The sequence below is a fragment of the Paroedura picta genome, chromosome 8 (genome assembly GCF_049243985.1).
Source record: "Paroedura picta isolate Pp20150507F chromosome 8, Ppicta_v3.0, whole genome shotgun sequence".
In the NCBI taxonomy this organism is placed as follows: Eukaryota; Metazoa; Chordata; class Lepidosauria; order Squamata; family Gekkonidae; genus Paroedura; species Paroedura picta.
In genome coordinates this window covers 56620424-56642683 of record NC_135376.1, presented here as the reverse complement: position 1 = coordinate 56642683, position 22260 = coordinate 56620424, and the positions used below count along the sequence as shown (strand labels likewise).

The 22260-nt window shown below is 43.3% G+C and overlaps 2 protein-coding genes across 4 annotated transcripts in view; one reads left to right on the top strand and one right to left on the bottom strand.

The window, feature by feature from the left end:
- SFXN4 (sideroflexin 4) overlaps positions 1–10024 on the top strand; it is a 23637-nt gene extending 13613 nt beyond the window's left edge. The window contains exons 11-14 of the mRNA XM_077349911.1: positions 786–901; positions 3132–3217; positions 7728–7845; positions 8384–10024. Of these exons, the coding sequence (XP_077206026.1) occupies positions 786–901; positions 3132–3217; positions 7728–7845; positions 8384–8461 (398 nt within the window). The 3' untranslated portion in view covers positions 8462–10024. The remainder of the gene's footprint in view (positions 1–785; positions 902–3131; positions 3218–7727; positions 7846–8383) is intronic.
- Positions 9696–22260, bottom strand: DENND10 (DENN domain containing 10). Of its 3 annotated transcripts, none has more exons than XM_077349908.1 (9): positions 21851–22260; positions 20814–21030; positions 20151–20230; positions 19245–19393; positions 17750–17861; positions 17069–17169; positions 14411–14518; positions 12558–12652; positions 9696–11118 (listed from the first exon to the last, which is right to left on the bottom strand). In XM_077349908.1, the coding sequence occupies exons 1-9, from the start codon at positions 22252–22254 to the stop codon at positions 10942–10944; spliced, it is 1443 nt and encodes a 480-aa protein (XP_077206023.1). In that variant the 5' UTR covers positions 22255–22260; the 3' UTR covers positions 9696–10941. The 3 variants fall into 3 exon arrangements, with proteins under 3 accessions (XP_077206023.1, XP_077206024.1, XP_077206025.1); XM_077349909.1 differs by having other exon boundaries at positions 20814–21010; positions 21851–21952; XM_077349910.1 differs by lacking the exon at positions 21851–22260 and adding an exon at positions 21503–21762 and having other exon boundaries at positions 20814–21010.

The window sequence follows — 22260 nt, the reverse complement described above, 5'->3', positions numbered from 1 at the left end:
GTGGGCCCTCCAAGGTGTCCCAGTGAACAGGGGTAGTCAACCTATGGTCCTCCAGATGTTCATGGACTCCAATTCCCATGAGCCCCTGCCAGCAAACACTTGCCTTGCCTGGCGAAGATGGTAAAATGCCAAGTAGGCTACCCCTGTGACCTGAACCTCCATAGAAAGGGCAGCATCCAGATTCACCCCCAAAGTCCTGGCTGAGGGCAAGATGTTAAGTTGTACCCCAGCCAGGGTGAGTAGGCATGCTTCCTGTCCAGCCCCTTTCCCACTCAGCCATAGGACTTCCATCTTGGACAGGTTGAATTTCAAGCACTGCTGGGAGGAGGGCTCAGAGGTGGTGTATTAATTAAAAATATTAAAGCTATTATAAAATATTGCCTGATTTTCACTATCGTGTTAGGTGAAGCAGGGGGAGGGTCATAGGATTTTCGGAAGAGAAGTCAGCACTTTCGGATGCCATTTCTGCCTCAGCCATGGACCTGGCAGGACAGCTCCATTTTACAAGCCCTTTGCAACCAGCTAAAGTCCCACAGGGCTTTTACCTCATTTGGTTGAATGTTCTACCTGGTTGAGACCAATATATATTAGTTGTGTTTGTTTGTTTTTTTTAACCCTATTTATGGTTTTAATGTTGTAAGTCACTGCGAGACTGTTTGGGGGAGCAACAACACCAAAAAAATCAAATAAATAATGTGAGTATGTGATAGTCAAGTAAATAATTCTAGAGAAACTGATAATTTATCATGCATCCCTTGCCATGCCTGCACCTTCTCTTTTTACAGCTGCGTTGTGTGTATTTAACGTGCTTTTAATACGATCAAGCGAGTTTCAGAATGGGATAGAAATTATGGATAGCAAAGGGGACATCGTAGGAGTGTCACAGAAAGCAGGAGAAAAGGTAAGCAACTGTGTTTTCTCCACAGTTGACAAATACAATGATTTGCTAACTGGACTGACCTTGGAGGTTATTATCAGCCTTTGGTATCCCCAACCTCTAGGTCACGGAAGTGCTTGCTCATTGAATACCAGAACATTCATAACATGTAGCTAAGTATCAGAGAAACAGATCATATGAGTTTCTGTATTGTGATCCATCACATCATGGCTATCAAGGGCAAGGGACATCATTGCAAATACATGTTGAAACCAGGACTGCATCTGATGGGGAAAATGAGCATAAGTAGATTGAAGTTTTACTTGGGTACGATAAAAATGCATGTTAAGTTGTGGTGGGTCGACAGTTTGCCCTTTCATTGTTTATCTTGCATGTTTCTGAGGTGGGTAGTTTGTATTTGGGAATTTACAGATCAGTTGTTAGGAAAGGGAGAGAAGAGTCACAGTTGGTACAAGAGGAATAACTGGGAGCTGGACAAGCTAGATAAGGGAAATACTGTGATCAGACAATTACTGCTGACTGATGAAACTCTTAACATTACTAAAGATAGAAAAGAAGCAAAAGTAAAAGATGATGGAAATGAAATTGGATGTCTAAATGCAGTGTTCCAGCAACTGGCACATAGAAACAAAGAGAACTATTACTATGGAAGAGAACAACAGAAAAGAATAAGAGTTCTGACTCACAAGATCCAAGAAATCAAGGGGAAATTTAAAGCAAAGTTACGTATACTGAATGATCAACAGAGAAACGCATTAACTGAACAAGTCATAATAAGTAAAAGATGGGAATAATTCATTGAAGAACTATAAGAAGAGATGAAAGGGTGCCAGATTCCTTCAAAGAAGAATCTTTTGAAGAAGAATTTGCTATTTTAGAAAGTGGTGTAAAAGTTGCGCTGAGAGGAGAAAGGAGAAACAAATCACCAGGAATAGGTGGGATATAAATAGAGCTATTTCAAGCTACAGAAATTGTGTCCATCAAAATCTTAAGAAGAATATGTCAATAAGAGACTCAATCAAGGAAGCCATGGTTTTGAGAGCTAGATTTTTTTAAAAATGTGATACTGCTTTGCATTCCTGCTACTTGTCATCTTCTCTGTCCGGTGAAATTTGTTTCAAGATATTATTTCAAGTTGTTATGTGCTGCTTTCCCCCTACCACCACCCCAGGTCTGGGTTGTAAGGGGAGGGATTGTCAGTCATTGTTTGCTTTCTGTCCTGTTAAAATATTTCGCATACTTTTGTTTTGTGGTTTCATGGAATTTTGGGGGGTTCCTGTTGGTTTGCAAAATTTAATTATTTTATTTTTATTTTTTGATTTATATCCTGCCTCTCCAATTATAAAATTTAACATTGCCTAAAAACAGTTAATCAGCTGTATGGGCAGCACATTCAGAAGAGTTTTAGATGCCTAAACCATCACCTTTACAGTAATTGAAAACAAACTAAAAAGGTTTGTTTGGCTTGGATTCTCTGGTTTGATGTTGGTTCTGCTTGGTTTGTTGTCCTACTTTAATTGGAGACTTTGGGCCAGTGGTTGTTCTTGTGTTTGGCTATTGGCCTATAGGGAAAAAATGGAGACAAGTAGCATAGTTGGAGCACCTTATTCATGAAATTGTAAAATTGGACCCCTTGGCCTAAATCACTAGAATCTCCGGGAGTCTTTAGTGTACATGTAGCATCAAGTCCCCTGCAATTTTGGTGCTATTTGGTTTAAAAAAAAACTCCCCATATGGATTAATGGAACTCAACTAACTCTAGACCTCAGGAAAAAAATGACTCCTGAAACAGTACTGGAAGAGGTTATGCCTGTTGCAAAATTCAAATCTGAAAAATACTTAAAAGAAAAAGTGAACATCTCTGCCCTTGACTTCATGCCCCTACCTTCTACTATATAACATTTAAGAGGATGCTTTTCAGAAAGATGGGCTTTTTTGTGGTGGTCTCCTGTTATGGAATTCCTCCCCCACTTAAATGTGCCCGGCCCCTACAGTAGAAATATAGAAAGGAAGGATAACAATCTTTAAAAGTTGATATTTTTCAAGAAAACTGTTCCACAGTGATTCACTTTGTTGGCTGTGGATATTTTCCATCAGGATACTTGTAGCCTTTTTGGCCTCTTTATGGAACAAACCTAGCTTCATAAACTTTGGATGTAGCTAATACATGAAATCCTGGACCATAACTGGTATTACTGCCTATGTGGAGTATTAGTTTTTCTCTTTCCCCCAGGCAGTAGGAGAAACTGCAATATCCAGAGCAGTAATGATTGGGCCAGCATTATGTATTCCTGATATTGTTCTGCACTACTTAAAACGGTAAGGGTGTGGCACTATTTGCTGTTAATTATGTATTCTATGTATAATAATAGTAATAAAATTTCTATACAGCCCTCCCAGTATGGTTCAGGCTGGTATACAAAGTGGGTTAACATTAAATTAAAAACAGTATAAAAATTGACAATATCTTTCCACCTTCATATTTCGCTAAGTGGTAAGTGGGAAGAGAGGGGGTGGGGCTGGTCCAGGTGAAGCGCCTTCTGATTGTCCCCTCACCAGGACAGAAAGCAGTTCTAGCCAATTGGGTGAGGGCACAATCTAGGCCCTCACCAGGACAGGCCAGAAAGAGATGGGTAAACGGCAGGACACCGTGAGTAAAGAAGGAGGCCTTCCCCTTGGGCCTAGAAGCACACCCAGGGCCTCTTCAAAGCCCCGGGTGTGCTTCTAGGCCCGAGGGGAAGGCCACGCCGTCACCAGGGGGGAAGGGGAGAAGCAGGGGAAAGCTGCACCTCGACCGGGAAGGGATGGGGGGGGGCGAAGCAGGCCCTCTTCGAGGCCCCGGGTGTGCTTCTAGGCCCAAGGGGAAGGCCGCACCCCAGCCGTAGGGGAGGGGGGGAGCAGGCCTTTCCACCAGGCCCAGAAACGCCACACCCGGGGGCAGTGCCACCTCTATGTGTCTGCTGGGCGGCCATGGCAGGGGGGAGCCCTTTCAAAGCCTGTTCTTATGAACGGGCTTTGAATCTAGTAAAACAAAATTAAAAAGTAAGTAATAAGCAGCAATAACAACTGCCAGATATTCACAGCCCATATGTCTCCAGACTAGGTATTACTCAGTGGGGTTGTTTTGTTGTAGATGTTATACGGTTATTTGCTCCAACCAAAAGCTTGGTGGAAGAGCTCTGTCTTACAGGCCCTGTGGAACTGCAACAGTTCCAACAGAGCCTGGATCTCCTCCAGCTAATTTCACCAGGTAGGGACTACGACTGAAAATGTCCTGGCCCTGGTTGAGGCCAGACATACTTCCTCGGGGCCAGGGACCACCAACCAGTTGGAATTTGCAGAGCAGAGTGCTCTTCAGGGAACATAGGAAGAGAGATGGGTACACCGGGCCCAGACAGTGGATACTCTTAAAGATAAGTACCATATCTTAAACCTGATCCAGAATCAGAAGTTTTTATGTACCATTATTATTTATTAAATTTCTATACGGTCGTCCTGGAACCAGATCATGGTGGTACATATCATACAGTTAGAAATACTTAAAATAAAATAACATATTAATGTAAAATCTGTAACATAAACGGGGGTGTGTGTTGTGGGGAGTGGAAAGGGAAGGTGAATGTAAGCCACTTTGAGGCTCCTTCGGGTAGAGAAAAGTGGCATATAAGAACCAACTCTTCTAAAGAACTCTGGGGTCCTGAGCATTGCCATGCATGACGCCAGGCTTGAGCTTTGACTGGAGGTGGGAGTAATCTGCGTGGACATTAAAGTCCCCCTGGAATAAGTGTCCTGGGGTACTGTAGCGTCCAAGCCGGCTAGAGCGAGTGTGGCGGAAGACCCGCGACGAAGCTACAAGAACATCTCATCGCACGCTTATGAGGGCGTATGAGATGGTGGTGAAAGCGGCAAAGTGTGACTACTTTGCTGCGGAAATCGCGTCCGCTAGCTCTCGCCCAGCCCAATTATTTAGGGTAGTTCGGACTCTTACTGCCCTCGAAGGAGGGCACCAAAATAGTAGACAATTGGAACTTGGCTGCGAGGCTTTTGCGAGCTATTTTGCGGATAAGATCTTGTCGCTCCGTCGTGACCTTACTGCCACAGTTGATACAGTTTGTGAACTAGAAGCTCCGTGGCCGTTACGGGGGATCAGGTTTGATGGCTTCAGGCGGCTCTCTTTATCCGAAGTGGACAAATTGCTAGGGTCAGTGAGGGCGACCACTTGCCCCCTTGACTCCTGTCCGTCGTGGTTGCTTAAGACCAGCGACCCACGGATAGGTGTTCCCCTGAGGGAGATTATAAACCTCTCCCTTACATCGGGAGAATTCCCTCAGCGGCTCAAGGAGGCAGTGGTTCGCCCTCTTCTGAAAAAACCATCGCTGAATCCGCGGGACCCCGCCAGCTACCGCCCGGTATCGCATCTTGCATTCCTGGGCAAGGTGGTTGAGAGGGCCGCCGCGGACCAGCTCCTAGCATTTTTGGAGGAAACTTCGGCCCTTGATCCATACCAGTCTGGCTTCCGTCCTGGCCATGGGGTGGAGACCGTGCTGGTCGCCCTGACAGATGATCTCCGGCGCCAGCTAGACCGGGGCGGGTCGGCCATTCTCGTGTTATTAGACCTGTCAGCCGCATTTGATGTGGTTGACCACGAGCTCTTGGTTCACCGCCTCGCTGATACTGGGATTGGAAGGGTGGCTCTTAAATGGCTATCCTCCTTTCTAGAGAACAGGTCACAGAGGGTCGCTGTGGGGGAGGAGTTATCCGACTCCTTTGCACTCCCATGTGGGGTGCCACAGGGAGCGGTGCTCTCCCCCACGTTATTTAACATCTATATGCGTCCCCTGGCTCAGCTGGTACGGAGTTATGGGCTTGGGTGTCATCAGTACGCTGATGATACCCAGCTCTATCTCTTGATGGATGGCCGGCTGGATCTCCCCCCAGAAAAATTCGCCAGTTGTTTGGAAGCAGTGGCTGGATGGATCAGGAGGAGCCGCCTGAGACTCAACCCCTCCAAGACGGAGGTCCTTTGGCTAGGCCGAAGGGAGCAGGAACAGGAAGCGCGTCTTCCCTGCCTGGACGGGGTACAATTGTCATCTGTGCCCCAAGCCAGGAATTTGGGAGTGATTCTGGATACCTCACTTTCCATGGAGGCCCAGGTCACTAAGGTAGCTCGGACGGCGTTTCTCCATCTACGCCAAGCTCGGCTACTAGCGCCCTACCTGCCCCTGGAACACCTGGCCACTGTGATCCATGCAACGGTTACTTCTAGATTAGACTTCTGTAACTCGCTCTACGCGGGCCTACCCTTGTCTCTAACCCGGAAGTTACAGCTGGTACAGAATGCAGCTGCACGGGTCCTCACTAAATCATCTTGGAGGTCCCATGTTCAGCCTCTGCTGAAGCAGCTGCACTGGTTGCCAGTTTGTTTCCGGATTAGGTTCAAGGTTTTGGTATTAACCTTCAAGACTATACGCGGCTTGGGTCCTGCATACTTGAGGGACCGCCTATCTCCTTATGCCCTCCGCAGGGTACTTCGCTCTGCGGGTAAGAATCTGCTGATGATCCCAGGACCCCGGGAGGCACGCCTGGCCTCGACAAGGGCCAGGGCCTTTTCGGTCCTGGCCCCTACCTGGTGGAACGAGCTCCCTGAAGAGCTGCGGGCCCTGTCGGAGCTCTCTGAGTTCCGCAGAGCCTGCAAAACGGAGCTCTTCCGCCAGGCGTTTGTCTAAGGCCGGGTGATGGCCCGGGGCTAAGATCGGACCCCTCTCCCCGGAGGGGGGAGGCCAGTACTAGACTGACCTGGTTCCCCAGATTGTTCCACCCTATGCCCAATTATCCATCCGTTCCCTTCTGCTCATCCAGTGGGCCTGTACGGGAATAGTTTCTTAATCGCCATCATTGTGACTCAGTCATTATTTTAATGGGGTTTTAATGGGGAATTTTAATGGTTAATATATTGTATTTGTATTAGAACATTGTGAACCGCCGCGAGCCGGTTTCCGAGAGCGGCGGTCATACAAATCAAATAAATAAATAAATAAGCCGCCCCCACCTCCAGCATACTTGACAGAGCACCTGCTGATGCATTTCTTGTACTGTTTTCTACATTTTATGTAAACCGCCATGAGCCTCTGGGAAGGATGGTATATAAATATAATAGACGGATGGTACACCAGCTAGATGGTCAGTTTCTTGCCTGTGTCCCAGTCCAAATGAATACATTCAGTTCCTGGGAGCTTGGTGCAGGGAATAAGCCTCCCAGATCAGCACTGCTATCCCCCCGACCTGTGGTCTGGAGCTGATGGACTGAGTAACAGGTGGGGGGAGCAATTTATTTCAGGGTGACTATCTTCCCCTCCCTCACCCAGGTTTCAGTCATTTCAGCTCTCATTTCTGGTGATTTGCCACAGTCTAAAGCCTGGCCAACACACATTGATCATGGGAACGCAACCTCCCAACCGCCTCCCTGAGTACTCCTCCGGCAGAGCCCGGTGGGCTCATGGGGACCACTGACTGCGCCCTTCAAGGTGCTTGTCCAGATCAGAGTAAGGTCAAGGCCTGATATCAGGTCTGGGTGTGGTTTCTAGAACAGCCTGATGGGGATGGCAGCTAAGTGACTTGAACCCACTTGCTCACACATCTGAAACCAAAGCGGGGATAGAAGACCTGATAGCCCTCAAGCCTGTGAGGCACTGAGAAGCAATTACATTACTGTTGCTAAGCTTTTCTCCTTCAATACGTTTCCCTGCAATTATTCAGGCTGAAGGAAGCTATTAGTCTTAACTTGTGGCAATTTCTCCATAGAATAACCTGTCTTTACTGTCTCTGACAGCACCAGAACTTTTGTCCAATATCCTCGTCTTGGAGGTTCGCTGAAAATTATGATGATTATTTCAATCCTTGGACTGATGATTCCTGTTTCATTTAGTTGGATTCCACAATTAGGAACGGTAAATTGCATTCGTTTTTCCTAATGATTTAGGAACTCCTGCTATTCCTCTTTAAAATAGGGGAATTAACCCCCCTCCCCCTTTGGATATTCATAGTCCATGGGCTGGGAACCCTGATTTCCAAATGTTGCCAGTATTAAGGGTGGAGGTATTAAGTATATAGTGCTGCTAGGAACAAATGCTGGGTGTTTTTTAAAGCATAAGTTTTCTGTCCCATCCCATAGGCATCCTTAAGGCAAAATTAACACATAAGGTAAAATAATCGTGATAACCAAATGAGAGACCATTCCCCAATAATTCTCTTCTGTTGATTTGAGAGGACTTTGTATATTTTGGAGACCAAGTGTCACTTGAACAGTAATATTGGACTTCCTGCTATTCATATTTACTATATTAGCATAAATGGCAATACTTCAACTTCCAGCGGTCCTAGAAAACATGTTTTCTGGAAAATGCATCTATAAATCTTTACTTTCACCCACAAGGTTAAGAGGCTAGTAATGGTTTGAAATGTTAATGGTATGTCTGTATGTTTCAGATACAACGAAGCTCAATTGAGCCAGAAATAATCTCATCCACGGAAGAAACAGAGTTCTTTTACAACAGGGGACTTTAACTTGTAGGATATTTGGTGATGCATTCAGTTGAAGGTTTTGTGTCAAAGCTCCCAGAAGCATCTTGATTATTTTTGATTCATTGTGCTTTGTGATTATGTGTTAAGTCTGAATCAGTGTTCTGTACATTGCAGCAAAATTTTCATCATGCGTGGAAACTTTGCCACCACGCCTGGAAGGAATGCAAAATCAATTATGTCTTTTCAAGAGAGAGGATTTAATTTTGTGATCGCTATATGTAACTATTAAAAGCCCATGATGGAGAACTAAGGGACCTCTGAACATTTTTCTCCACTGATATTTTATGGAAGCTAAGTGGAATAACTAGTGAATGGTCTCCCTTTCCTTCCCTGTCAATATCTTGATGCAGTGGGCATTAATCCCTCCTAGTCTTTAAGCTTGGGAACCTTTAGCTAGTCTTAAGAATTAAGAGGTGCCCCACTGAATCTGAGTAGAAGCCCTCAGTACAGCATCTTCTTTCCCAAAGAGACCAACCAGTTGTTCCAGAAGGCCAACAAGCAGGACAGTGGGCAAGACCTTCCTGCTCTGTTTCCCTCTGCTATTTCTAATTGCCTTTTAAAACTATCATCACTAGCGACCATCCCTACCTCTACTAGCAGTGAATTCCACAATTTAACTGCTGCATAATGTCTCTTTGTCTACGCAGAATCTTTTGCTTCGCTCTTTATCACAGGGTTGTCATGAAGAAAGGTGGTATTTTGACGTTTGAAAGTTATTATTAGCATAATCTACTGTTTGTGATGCAATTGCAAGTGCAAATTTTGACCTGCCATTTTTTATTTCTGATTAACATTTTTATTTGGAGACCTGGTACTCCATAAAAAAGCAGCGTTCTTTTACCACTGGCCTCACATCTCACTCCAAGATGATAAATTTGCAACAAGGGAAAGTGAAGATAAATTCAGCAAAGTGTTAAGAACCAATTTAAACACCAAAGTTGTTATCTTAAGCTAGGTCTTCAGCCATTACAGGGCACCAATTCCATGGTCTGTCCATAATATCCTGGCTTGCTATCATTACTGCCGACACATGGAGTTAGGGATGAGTGCCTAAACTTAAATCAGATGGTACCAAGCAGGTAGATCATACGACTCTAGCCTTAAAGTTTAAAGTCAGACCTGAGCTTCTTCCTTTTTAAGGATACAAACTTGAGTGCAAGGGGATGCTTCCATCCAAGTTGAAGTACCACATTTAAGTCAATAGGGGAAACAAAGGTTTAAAAAGGCAACTGTAATAAGTTGGCATTTAGAGATATACATGTTTTGATCTCGACTGAAACATTTCTGTACAAAGCTGAAACAAACACCCCTGAAAATAGGGGAGCAGTGATCATCCTTACAACTTCCTTAGTATTAATTAGAAACTTCAACATAGTTATTGGTTTCTTTTACCCTTCATCTTCTAAACACAACAGATTCTTCGCTCATGGTATAAAAAGGTTTCTCAAGTTAATATGGATAGTAGACAATGATGACTGTTAAATCAAACAGTAGTTCAAAAGTGTAAACTGTAGAAATTACTGATTAAAAAAAATATACAATTGCTTTTGTGTGCTTTTATGTGCTACGGCCTATCTTTATGAACATTAAAGGGAAGAAATGTAATTCTTATTTTATAGAGCAAGTGCTAGTGCAGAGACTCCCAACAGTTGTTTCAGAGCTCCTGCAAAAACCCTTGATGCAGTGAAGAATTTAAGAGCCATAATCCATAATGCATGCCCAAATGTGACTTGAAGTGACCAGCAGCTTTAAGAGTACTTCTTTTCAACAGAAAAATAGCTTGGTGCACGAACAGATATTCAACAATACATCCTAGGCAATTTGTCAGGGGGGGGGGTCAAAATTAATATTTGATTTTGTAAGCATATCTGCAAACACATCAGAAGATATTGCTGCAAAGCAATCACTGGTACAGGTAAACTCCACCCCTACCCTCTACACTTCTCTGCTGAACGTTGCTCCTTTTCCCTAGAAGTGGCAGCTACAGCCCCCAACATGGACCATGGCTCTTATCTCTGTCATGAAAATTGAGACCAGAGTTTCAGAGCTGACTGTAAACATACCATCAGATAAAACAGCCATTGTAACACCTTTCAAATTTTGTGTCACTTTTGAAACACACAGTTAATGGTACAATTTCAATAGGCCATCAAATATTTTTCCCCTCTTAAAGCACACAGAACACTTCCAGCTCAAAGCAGTGATGCCCTTAACTTCCTTAGTCCTCGGTAAGTAGAGTATTTTTCTTTTTTAAAATATTTACCTCATTTCATAAAAAATCAAATTGGGGGAAGGAAAACTAGGACTACACGCATTGAGTTCCAGTATGCATTCCCTCTGAAACATCCTTAGCTGACGATACTTTTTCCTGTACTGATCATTTTACACAGATGTATAGAATACTCTTATTATGAAATAATTTCCTTTTGAAGCTTAATGCTGAGATTCATTTTTTTAAAAAATCAGATCTTAAGCATCTGTTCTGCAGCTGCCAGATGATACAGGAAATTTTCTGTTGCTGGTGGAAATTTCTTCTGTTTCAGTGCTTCAAAGTTCAGTGATGGTTTCTCTTCATCCTGCAAGACTTCTGTAAGTGAGGCCAGACTGGTCAAGATTTCTTTTGTCTTCCGTGAAATATCCTTTGGAGAAGAACAATTTTTTTTTAAAGTGAATACAGGACAGCCAAATACATTTTTTTATAACAAGAAGAGATAGGTCTCACATGTTTTAGAAGAAGCGTTAACATCCCCCCCCCAATATCTGATCCAAGATGCAGCAAATTAGTCCATATAGAGAGTTGCTTTTACAAAACAGCAACAAGTTCTAAGAGATTGTATGGCAGCTCCATCCCTTGGCACTCTGTACCTCCAGGAGATGGAGAAGCTAGTGTCAGTTGCATGGTACAGTCTGCCTCCCTGTGGACAGGCAGTCCCGGAATATGGTGTTTGGAAGTACTAACGCTGTAGGTCAACTGGGACTATACTGTAGAGTTCTCCTTCTACCATCCTGGATTTCAATCCAATGATCCAATCTGGCCCTCAGCTCATAATTACACCATTCAGCCGTGGTCCATTGCCTAACTGAAAGTAGCTGGCAGCCCTTGGTCTTTCACTCAAGATCACTGGCAGGGTGTGTTATGTCTCTTCTCTCTGTTACAACTGAACAGGCAAATGTTTATGGTCTACAAAAGAAAACTCAGAACAGCAAGCTACTATAGTAGAATCAGCCTGGCCCCTTTAAAGCCTTAATTTTATATTCTATCTATCTAATAATTATAATGTACCAGAACAAGATGACCAAAAACAGAAAGTCTAGTGTACAGCGTGGCTTAGTTATGAACTCCCCTGAAAGCAATACAGCCAGCTGCTTTGTCAGACTTAGTTTATCATCATTACAGTTGAAAATACAATCTTGCAGATATTAAGTGAGAAATGAAATCAGAGAGGAACAAGCAGCAGCAACAGCCTAATCCTAGCCATATTCACTGAGAAATCCCCTATATTAATTTCTGTGGGAGTTACTGTGAATAAATGCCCTTAAGATTGTATTGGGACAGTGCTGCATAAATTATAGTCAAGGTCTAATTCTCTGCCCTAAGATTTCAAAAACTAGAAGATCAGTAAGCTGCAACCCTAAATACCGCATCTCATTTTTGAAGTGAGTGTGTGGGTGAATGATGTACTAGAACACCACATTGTGCAATTCCTTATCCCAGCATCTATATTTTCTATGAGGTTGTTGCTGTCAAGTCATAGCCAATTTACGGCAATCCCTAGCGGGGCTTTCAGGACAAGAGACATTCAGAGGTGGTTTGCCATTACCTGCCTCTTGTCACGACCCTGGCATTCCTGGGAGGTCTCCCATTCAAATTCTAGCCAGGGCTTACATTGCTAAGCTTCCTGGATTTGTTCAGTACAGGCTAGCCTGGGATATCCAAGTCAGGGGCTTGCTATATGACAGCTTCTTACACAATTTTCCAGCCCAAGACAAGGACAAGCACCAGTACTTCCTCTTTAAAAAGACCAAGCCCACAATGCCATGGTAAAGAGTGAAACAGTTCAGATTTAAGAAACTTAACCTTTACAACTTGAATATTTGATCTGTCCGGGTCTTCTGCAGATTGAACTATGAGCTGACCAATTTCTTTGTGCAGTTTTCCCATTGTCATTGCCTCTGGGGAGATAAGAAAGTCATTGTCATTCATTCCATCAGACTCAATGAATAGAAACAAAAAGATCATTTATATTTCTGGCAATGTGCTCTGTCAGAAATCGGATGACACCTTTAATTGCCAAATCTGTGACATCTATACTACATCTCTGGTACCATATATTTGCTACAGATAGTATGGAAAAGAAGTGCAATACCCCATCTTCCACCTCATCATATCACATACACATGGACTAGCAGAATTCTTCTCATTACCCCATTTAAGGTGTGCCAAGAGGTGCAGGTAACAATTTAAATGATGATGATAATAATAAACATTTGATGCTTTATGCATTTCCCTTTACAATCTAGGCCAGCCTTTTCCAACCTTTTGACCATGAAGGAGCTGCTGAAGTATTGTTCAGACTTTGAGGAGCCCTGGAACTGGGCCAAAAGTGAAGTCAGCTGGCCATGCCTGAGGACTGAGGGGAAGGTGGTTTGAGGCAAAAATAGGTATCCAGACTTTGCCCCTTTTCCCAGGCACAGTAACCACATGAGAACACCATCCCCAGGTCAATGGAAGTGACCAGTTACCTGCTTTCACAGCAATGCTGGGAATAGCTTCTGGTTAAGTCCGTTAAGGCAGGATATAGGGGAAAGGCCAGGGAATCTCACAGAGATCTAGGCAGCCCTGGTTGGGAATCCCTAATCTAGGTATATCAGGGTTAACAGGCATTTAAGAGTAACTGGATTTCTCTTTAGGATGACTGACACTGCTGTGCACTTCAGTTTCCTGGAAGCAGCCTTCCAGGAGGGAAGGCCTTAGCAGTGGGCAGACATACCACACAGTACACATTAAGAGGAATGATGAGAGTGGATGCTTCTCATAATTCTGTATGACCATCTTTAACCGCTCCTAGTGGAGCGGATTAAATAATTTGTTAAGGGCCCCAAGGGCAGGCCCTGTCCGTGATGTGGAAGGGTGCCGATAGGCCCCTTCCTCCGGACTGACAATCGGAGGGCCCAATCAGCAGGCATGAAGCGCCTGCCGATTGGGCCCTCCGATTGTTAGTCCGGGGGCAAGGGACCAATTGCGAGCCGCATGCAGCAGAGCAAAGATTGACTAATCGGGAGCTGCGAAGCGCCTCCCAATCTGCCCCCCTCACGTCGGCCCCATGCGGCCGACCGCCATTTTCTTTCTCGCCCCGGGGACACGCCAAGGAGGACCCCGCCGTGACCCCAGCCGCAAACACGCTGCCTCCCCACCGCCCCAACCAGCTTACGTGAACACACGGCCATGGCCCGAGCTGGTGCTGCCTTCCCCGTGGCTGCGGCCCCGCCGCCAGCTGTGCCACCCCACCAATGCCTGCGCCCGCCCTGCCTCAGCAGACCCCACGTCGCCCCCAACAACTCAGGTAGGTGCCGCGCCGGGAAGAGACATCGAGGAGGCGGCAGATGCTGGGGGAGCCACGCAGGCCGTGCCATCCCCGGCCGTGGGTGCGCAGCCTCGCCGCCGCCAACTCGCACTCCCACCCCGCCCAACTCTATACGACCCTTAGTGCCCGCTGTCTTCAAAGCACAGCGGGCTTAGTTTCTAGTTTCTTTATAATTCCATTGACAGTCCTTGGCACACCTTTTATAGTTTCTGGCAACAAAGGCAGGAAGTCCAGAAGAAAGGATAAGATGGAGTCAAGATTGTGGGACATTTCTGAAGCCTGGGACCAAACTAATGGGGAACCTGCTTCTAGGAGAGTACAAACAAACTCAATAGAACCAACAAACCTTTTGCTTTCTGCGAAATGGTGATTTCACTTTCAGCCAGATTCACATACACATCATAAAGGTCTAGCCTGTTGCTGACTTCAGCATCTATAAATCCAGCAATGTAACCTGATCAGCAAAAAAGAAAGAAAATTCTAATAGTGTTCTTTAATTAGAAGCATGCTTGCATTATAACTATTTTGAAGCAGAATACTGATATTGAATTTGCACTGACTTCATGGACATTTATTGTGAAAAAATTTGCATAGCACTACATCCAAAGCATTTCACCTGCCCTCACTGGCCCAGAGGAAAGCCCCCAAAGGGGAAAACCCATCAAACTACTTTATTTCAAAATAAAATAGATGCTTTGGATATATTTTAAGATTTTCCTTCAGGTCTTAAAAGGGAGAAGTGAAATTAAAAAAAATAACATTACTTCAATATTTTAAAATGTCAATACCATAAAACAGCTAGTGGTGTGCAATGGCTAAAGGGTAGCCTAGGCAGAATCAGACTAAATTCTCTGCTTGCATGGGAAAAAACACCGTGATATTGGGCAAGTTGTTCCCTATAAACCTAACCTGTGGCCTTTTGTGAAAATAAAGTGAGGTTCCCGAAGGAAGGGCAGGATACATAATGTAATACAGCAAGCAATATTTTTTGGATGCTGCACTAGGATTAGTCAAAGGACCATAAAACTAGTTTAATTGATGTTGCCTCAAACAGGCTATAGAGAGCACAGAAACTAGCTAAATAATGCACCATTAAGGGAAAGAATAAGTGTGGAAAATCCTTTGTGCTGTGGATATTTACAGGGAAAAAATTGAGTCCAGCAAATTATAAGAACCTATAAGAAGACCCCTGCTGTTATCTAGTTTAGCATCCCATCTCACACGGTAACTCACCTGTTCCTCTGAATGTTCAACAACAGGGGATGGAGGCTGAGGCCTTTACCTGATGTTGCCTCCTGGTATTCAGAGATTTACTGTCTCTGAATATGGAGGTTCCCTTTAACTGCCATGGCAAGTAGCCATTGATAGACCTAACCTCCATGAATCTGTCTAATCCCCCTCTAAAGCCAACTGAATCTACTGCCCATTAACTTCCCTAGACTCCCTCAAGTTCTAGAATTTTGGGAGAGTCCCCTTTGTCAACTCTCCACCCTGTGCATAATTTTATATACCTCTGTCACACCCCCTCTTAGTTCTTTTTCTAAACATAGATGTCCCATACTTTTCATCCTTTCCTCTCAGGGAGGATGTTCCAACCCCCTAATCTTGGTTGCCTTCTTCTATACTTTTTCCTGGTTCTGGGATGTCTTTTGAGATACAATGATCAGAACTGCGCACAGTATCCCAAAGAAAGCTGAACAACAGATCTATACAGTGTAACCAGTGCAACCATACCCCTGAAATGTAACCAGTGCTACTGGACCCTGAATTAAAACCAGTAAAAAACAGACACTCTGGATTGTATTCCATAGTGCCAGCACCTATAAAAACAGACCTCATCGTGGGACAATAGCACTTGTGCGTTTCTTCAATCAAGACTATGGACTCTAGGCTTTGGACAGTTGCTCTGGCCTAGAACTAAGGCAAAAGTCAGTCCAACCCTTCTCTGCAGAGCATCAGTGAAGCTTGACATGACTAACTGACCCCATGAACCCAGCGTCCGTGCATCCGCAGGAAACTTTGAAGAGCATCCTCCTTCCTGACACCCCAACCTACTATAAACCTCTGAAATCCCCTTCCTATCCACCCAACCTAATGCCAGTTTCCCAAGAGCCTTATTGCTCTATATAGTCACCTAGATCAAACTAGGTCCCAAGCTTCCCAGATCGTTCTCTTTGATCCTGGACATGCTGAATAAATCAACCTTTTGGGGCCACATCAAAAGAGGCATCTGCAATCCTTTGTCCAAAACCCACTTTTTGCCTACCACGTATCTGGCTAAGGAAAGGGTAATAAAAACCCTTCCTTGGAGCCCCAAGGGTGCTCGCTCCTCTCTGGGGACTCCCGACTTGGATGCTGGTTTCATTTGTGCTGCTGACCCCCTCCCTCAAAACACCTCACTTCTCCATCTGTGCAATCAATTGTATTAACTCTTCCCCAAACTTAGCCATTTCCTGTCTTATTCCTTTCTGCTGTAGGTGTTGGTGTAATTGCTTAGTCTCATTCTGTAAATAAAGCTGCAATACTATTTTAACAGTATTTGTTGTCTGCCTTGGGTTCCTGAAGGGCTTAAGCACCTCGCAAACTGCAAAATATATCCAGATGGTTATCCCCACCCTTCATAGCTGATTTCCCCAATTTTTGAACATTTTGGTGTAAGAGCATTTTGCTTAATAACAGGGGCATTATAACATCAGCTGTTTTATTTTCAAACCCTTTCCTAATAATCTTCAATAGAGTATGCCCCACCATGAGGTGAGGCTTTCATTAGGCTATTTACTTCCGCCCCAGGATCTTTTTCTCCTCCAAGCAATAGCAAGTTCAGATTCTATTAGCCTATGCTTGAAGTTGGGGTTTTTTTGCTCCAACTATATTTGAAAACAACAGAGAGGTCAATGTAACACAAATTCATAGCTGTTTGTTTTGATATTTAGTGCCATTAAATTAAACCAACAAAGAATTCAGTTACTGCCTCCCATTAATAGTGAAAATTCTTCCCTGGTACCTGGACACATCTTTAATGCCTCCAGCTCATCATCATTTAAGTGGACATATGAATGAAGAATAGACCAATCTTGCCGATGCCAGGCTAACACAGGTAACATCCTAAAAGGAAATGAAGTCAAACTTGGGACAATGTTTTGATTAATCTTTAGAATATGACACTAAATATGGGTAGCAATTCATGATGAGAACATACAGCATATACAACTCAGAGCCATAGAAAGTTTTCAAAAGAGCTTTCAAAAGAAAAGCAAGCATTTAATAATAATAAAATAATAATAATAATAATTATTATTTATTTATTTCCTGTCACTTTCAGTGAAGCTGGTATGTGGTGGGTTACAAGATAAAAAATAAAATACAAGTCCCCTAAAAACCTACAAAAAACACAACAATCAGTGAAATACAAAAACCAGTAACAAACGCGGTGCCAAACAACCCCCCACCTACTCCCGCTGGGGAAGAGAACTACTGGCCACCATATTAAAAAGTGGTGGAATACCTTTCTTCCTTTTGGGGGGGGGCACAGATCTTCACATTGGCTTAACCATAGACCTGGAAGAAGAGCTCCATCTTACAGGCCCTGCAAAAAGCTGAAAGCTCCTGCAGGACCCATAGCTCCTCCTGGAGCTCATTCCACCAGGTAGTAGAGGCCAGGTGAGCCTCTTATCTGTTGCTCTACCTTGTAAATTCCTGGACGGCTTCTATTCGTGGATGATATACTACAATTCTTTTTTTTAACATGAGTGCAGTATAAAGGATGACTGTTTCCATTCCAAACTGAGATATTATATCTAGAACCAACAAAAGAGAAAGCAATTTTAGTAACACATGGCAGCAAATTTCTATGTAAAACCTGGTAATAGGGAACAACTTATTTTAATTAATTGTAAAATAACTTGCACGACCACAAGAATGAAGAATTTACTCAGCACTGAGTCACAAGAGAATGTTACTATTTATGCTGGCTACAAATTTACATTACAATCTATATTTATACTGGATTGCATCCTGTTTATTGAGCCACTCTTGCTAGTTTTCTGCAGATTCTCCCCTCCAACTGTACAATCAAAGCAGGATTTCAGTGTCCACAGCAGGATGAACGGGAAGGTAGGAAAGTCCTGTTCCACAAATACTGAGCTCAGAACCCAGTTCATTTTCTTTTTAGCCTATAACATGTTCTGTGTTCCTTTATCAGATTCAGTCTGTTAAACGCCTGCATTAACCAAATAACTATTTTCCCTATATTAAGTTCCATGTCTGTTATGTCTACTAAACAATCTTGCAATAGTGGCAAGATGGCTGATGAGTCCTAATCTATTTGTCGGGGGGGGGGAATCCTATCTGTCGGGGGGAAAACCTAGCTAGAATTCCCATGCTATCTTCCTAGGCAGCCTTGGAGACTAAGCTGCATATTTTAGCAATAGCATGAGGAACTGTGGAATGTCTGTCTCTGCCAACTGAGTCTCAGACAGCTGCAAAACTAGAAAATGAAGGAGTTCTATAATAAAAGCTTTGTTATCAAGTGTCTGATAACACTTATCCATAATGCACAGAGTAAATGGCATTACCCAGAGAGCAAGATGTCTGTTTGAGCATGTGTACCTTGGTCCCACCTCTCCAGCTACGTCATCATCCTCTGGCACCTCTTGGGCTTGGCTCAAGCTGTTGGGGCCTAGCTCTCCCAAAAGGCACCCAGGCAGCTGGCTCATTTGCCTACTCACTGTGTAAGATGGTTGAGTGGCTCAGAATGGAGAAAGGTCACCTAATAGGGTAGAGTTCAGCTGCAGTGGATTTCTCAGAGAAGGGTGGTAAGGTAGATCTACAATTCTGAGTGCCTGGCACTTCTAATTATCTGGCAACCCTCATTCTGCATGAGTGCCGGACAGCAAGGATTATAATGCACTTGAAAACACACAATATGTCATCAGGTGGATTGGGAGAAAGATCTTTAGACAAAGGCAAACAGCTTCTAAGGATGATTATACATCATACGCTGCACATTCAAATACTGAATGTTCAGGAAGTGTTAATGTATGTCAAGTAATATCCACAAGGTCAATATAGTTGGAATTTCTGCTGCCAAATTTACTTTAAAATATATCCCAGTGAAATAAATTGAACTCAAAACAAAAGGCTGATTTGCAATAATAACTTCAGAAGAATTTTTCCCCCACCTTTGATTGAGCCTGCGAGATAAGCTTTTCTGACATCAAAATCTTTGCTTAGGAAAGAGCCATTTTCTTCACTCTGGCAGATTCCCTTTGTAAGAACAGAAATATAACTCTCCATCATTTTTACAGGACTTCCATATTTCAGGTATATTCTGTAAAATAAAACAAGTCTCCACCTTTTTAACTGTGCACAAATCCCGCCCCCAAGAGGATAAAAAAGTGTTTGCAAGGACAACTTATCTAGCATACACTACTTTATGCCATCAGAGAATCTTCAAGATTTGCACATGTCCATCTTTCTGCACACTACATGGCTGGCTCATAAATTGAAATACATCACTTAAAAAGTGCTGAATGGAAATAGAAATACCGAACAGCTCATCAATAGAAACACTGTTGGTCTTAGCCTAAGTCTAACTGATATGGTAAATCTGTATTAGCCATATCACTTGAGAATGAAAATTACAGAATTAAATGTTGGATGCTCTTTCAAATCAATCTAAGATTTGCTTGACAAAGAAAGCTTTATTTATAGTTTGCCTTTTTCACCAGGACATAGTGGGACTAAGGCTGCCAACCCAGTTTAATTCCTGGAATTCAATGGGGAATTTTGTTTTTCAATACATCTGGAAAATATTGCTGTATTAAATTAGCCAAAGCACTCCACCAACACTACACGCATAGCAAGATTATGACTGACCATTTTTCAGAACACACAGAATGATGCAATGATTAGCTGAGAATCCAAACAAAAAACACACAGAATAGTCCTGCTCAGGCTAGTTGCTAATGTTCATTCTCAGCAACTTCTCACCTTATGTGGCGATTAACTGTCTTAACCCAAGAGTTAAAATCTGTATGTTGATTAAACATTGCTACTGTAATATAAAGCAAAGCTGTTAGACATACCTACAGAGGATCCTAGTGAAGGCTGCATATTTCTCTGGATTAAAGTCTTTGGTAGTTAAGACAATGGAAAAATGTGTTACCTATCCAATACATAGGGAAAAAAGCTCTTTTTACTAAATGATGATACTAACAGCAATAATACACTTCCATTACATCATCAAAGGAATCAAATACAGCAATATATTTCAGTGAAATACAATAAAGAGAGATTAATCAGATTTGGTCTTGATAGAAATACAGTACTTTTATAACCTATTATATATAAGTGTAATTTTCTTTCTTTTCCTAATTAAGTCCTTGATAACTCTATAATCATCCCTCCACTGAAAGATCAGGGAAAAGATAATTACCCATATGATATATGTTAAATTTACTGAAGTTTTCAGGTGACCACAGAAAAAGCCCTATTATTTTTTTCCAAATATAAAGCAAGAAGATACAAGACTGTAGAAACACATGTGTTTTAAAGTAATTTTTTAATCATTTAAAACTATTTCAGCAACATCAATCACATATTCAAATACATGACTAATGTAGACTGCTATGTGTTTTTATCAAAACATATGCAGACATTAAACCAGACATCATCATAACTCTCTTATTTTAATGAGACTATCACCAGTATCCAATGATGTTAAATCTTTCTTGGGATTTCACTCCTACCTTTTTCAAGACTGAAGAATCCGGAACTTCCATTGTTGTAACATAAAACCATATCAGTCTGTACTGACCAAATACAAAAGTGTGAAGCTGTTTGCTTTCATCTGTAAGGCAGCATTTCCTCAACAACAGATCCCTTAATTCAATTGTTGTAGAAGGATAGCACCAGACCCACAGAGCATCTCCATTGGTATCTTTTTCTATGGTGGAAAGATGTTCACTGTGAGAATGCCAACAGCAGCAAGGAAGTAAATTGATTGGTTAATCAGGTCTCTTTACTTCAATCACCTTAACAAGCCCATTTCACCCATCTTAACCTCTACACATATTTGTTAATTACAACAGGTTTTATTTTCTCTCATATTTTATACATATAGTTATAAACACATACAGATGTGTGAGTTTAGTAGGGTGAGAGCTACTAGGGTGTATTATTTATATATACATATATTATTATTTATAATGCTCATGCCAGAGATTTAGGAGCAGGCTCGTTTTTTTTCTTTAAAAAGCACTCCACATTGCCATCCTTTTTTTCCAAAGCACTACAAGCCAAATAGGAAATATGCTTCACGGTTTTAACATTTAGAAAAGGGATACCAGTAGAGGTCATGCAACTTACTAACAATATTGGGTTTTCCCCAAAAAATGATTGGGACAGAAATAAGATTTAACTCCAACCCCTCACCCACCCGATTTTAGGGCTTTTAATAACTTGGCATAAGACGATAGGTAGCGGGTTCCATGGACAGTAAAAACCTCACGCCCTGGTACGCAGAATAGTCGCTTCCTTTCTACAACCTTTGATACGCTAAGCCCCTTGTCCGCATTACTCGTCGTAACCCTAAAAGCAAAGTGTGTCGGGGGACCACCTAGCCAGACAAAAAGGAAGAAGCGCGGAGGAAGGGGGGGAGGGAACAGGGCACCCCTGCCGCGGCATCTGCACCCCACCAATTCCTAAGGCATGGGGCTCTTTCCACGGATCCTGAGGGGAAAGGGACGCGCCTGCAAAGGCAAGCCGAGGACAGGGGCGCGCTTACCAACCAGTCCCACACCCAGCAGCTGCTGCGCCTCGGCCTCTGCCATCTTCCTCCTCCCAACCAGCGCCCAGCCCTCTGCTTCGCCCCGCCCACTTCCTCATGCCTGCCTGGCCCATGGATGGAGGAGGGGGGCTTCCGGCAGGGTCTTGCGGCGCCATGCTCCGCCGTGTTAGTTTCAATCGGTTAGCGTGTGCTGTAATCTGCAGCGTTTCGTGGGCACTCCGTCGCGATGGCAGGCAGATGCACCCGATATGCCTGCAGTTGCAGCAGTCGTGCAGCCGACAAGATGGCCCTTTGTTCTTGGCGGCGGCGCGTGCGTCGGGCAACTTTCCTCCTGCGTTCCATTCCTTCAGTACTAAAGAATGCGTGGGTGAGCGGTTGCAGGCCGCTTTTTGGGGCAACATTCCTGT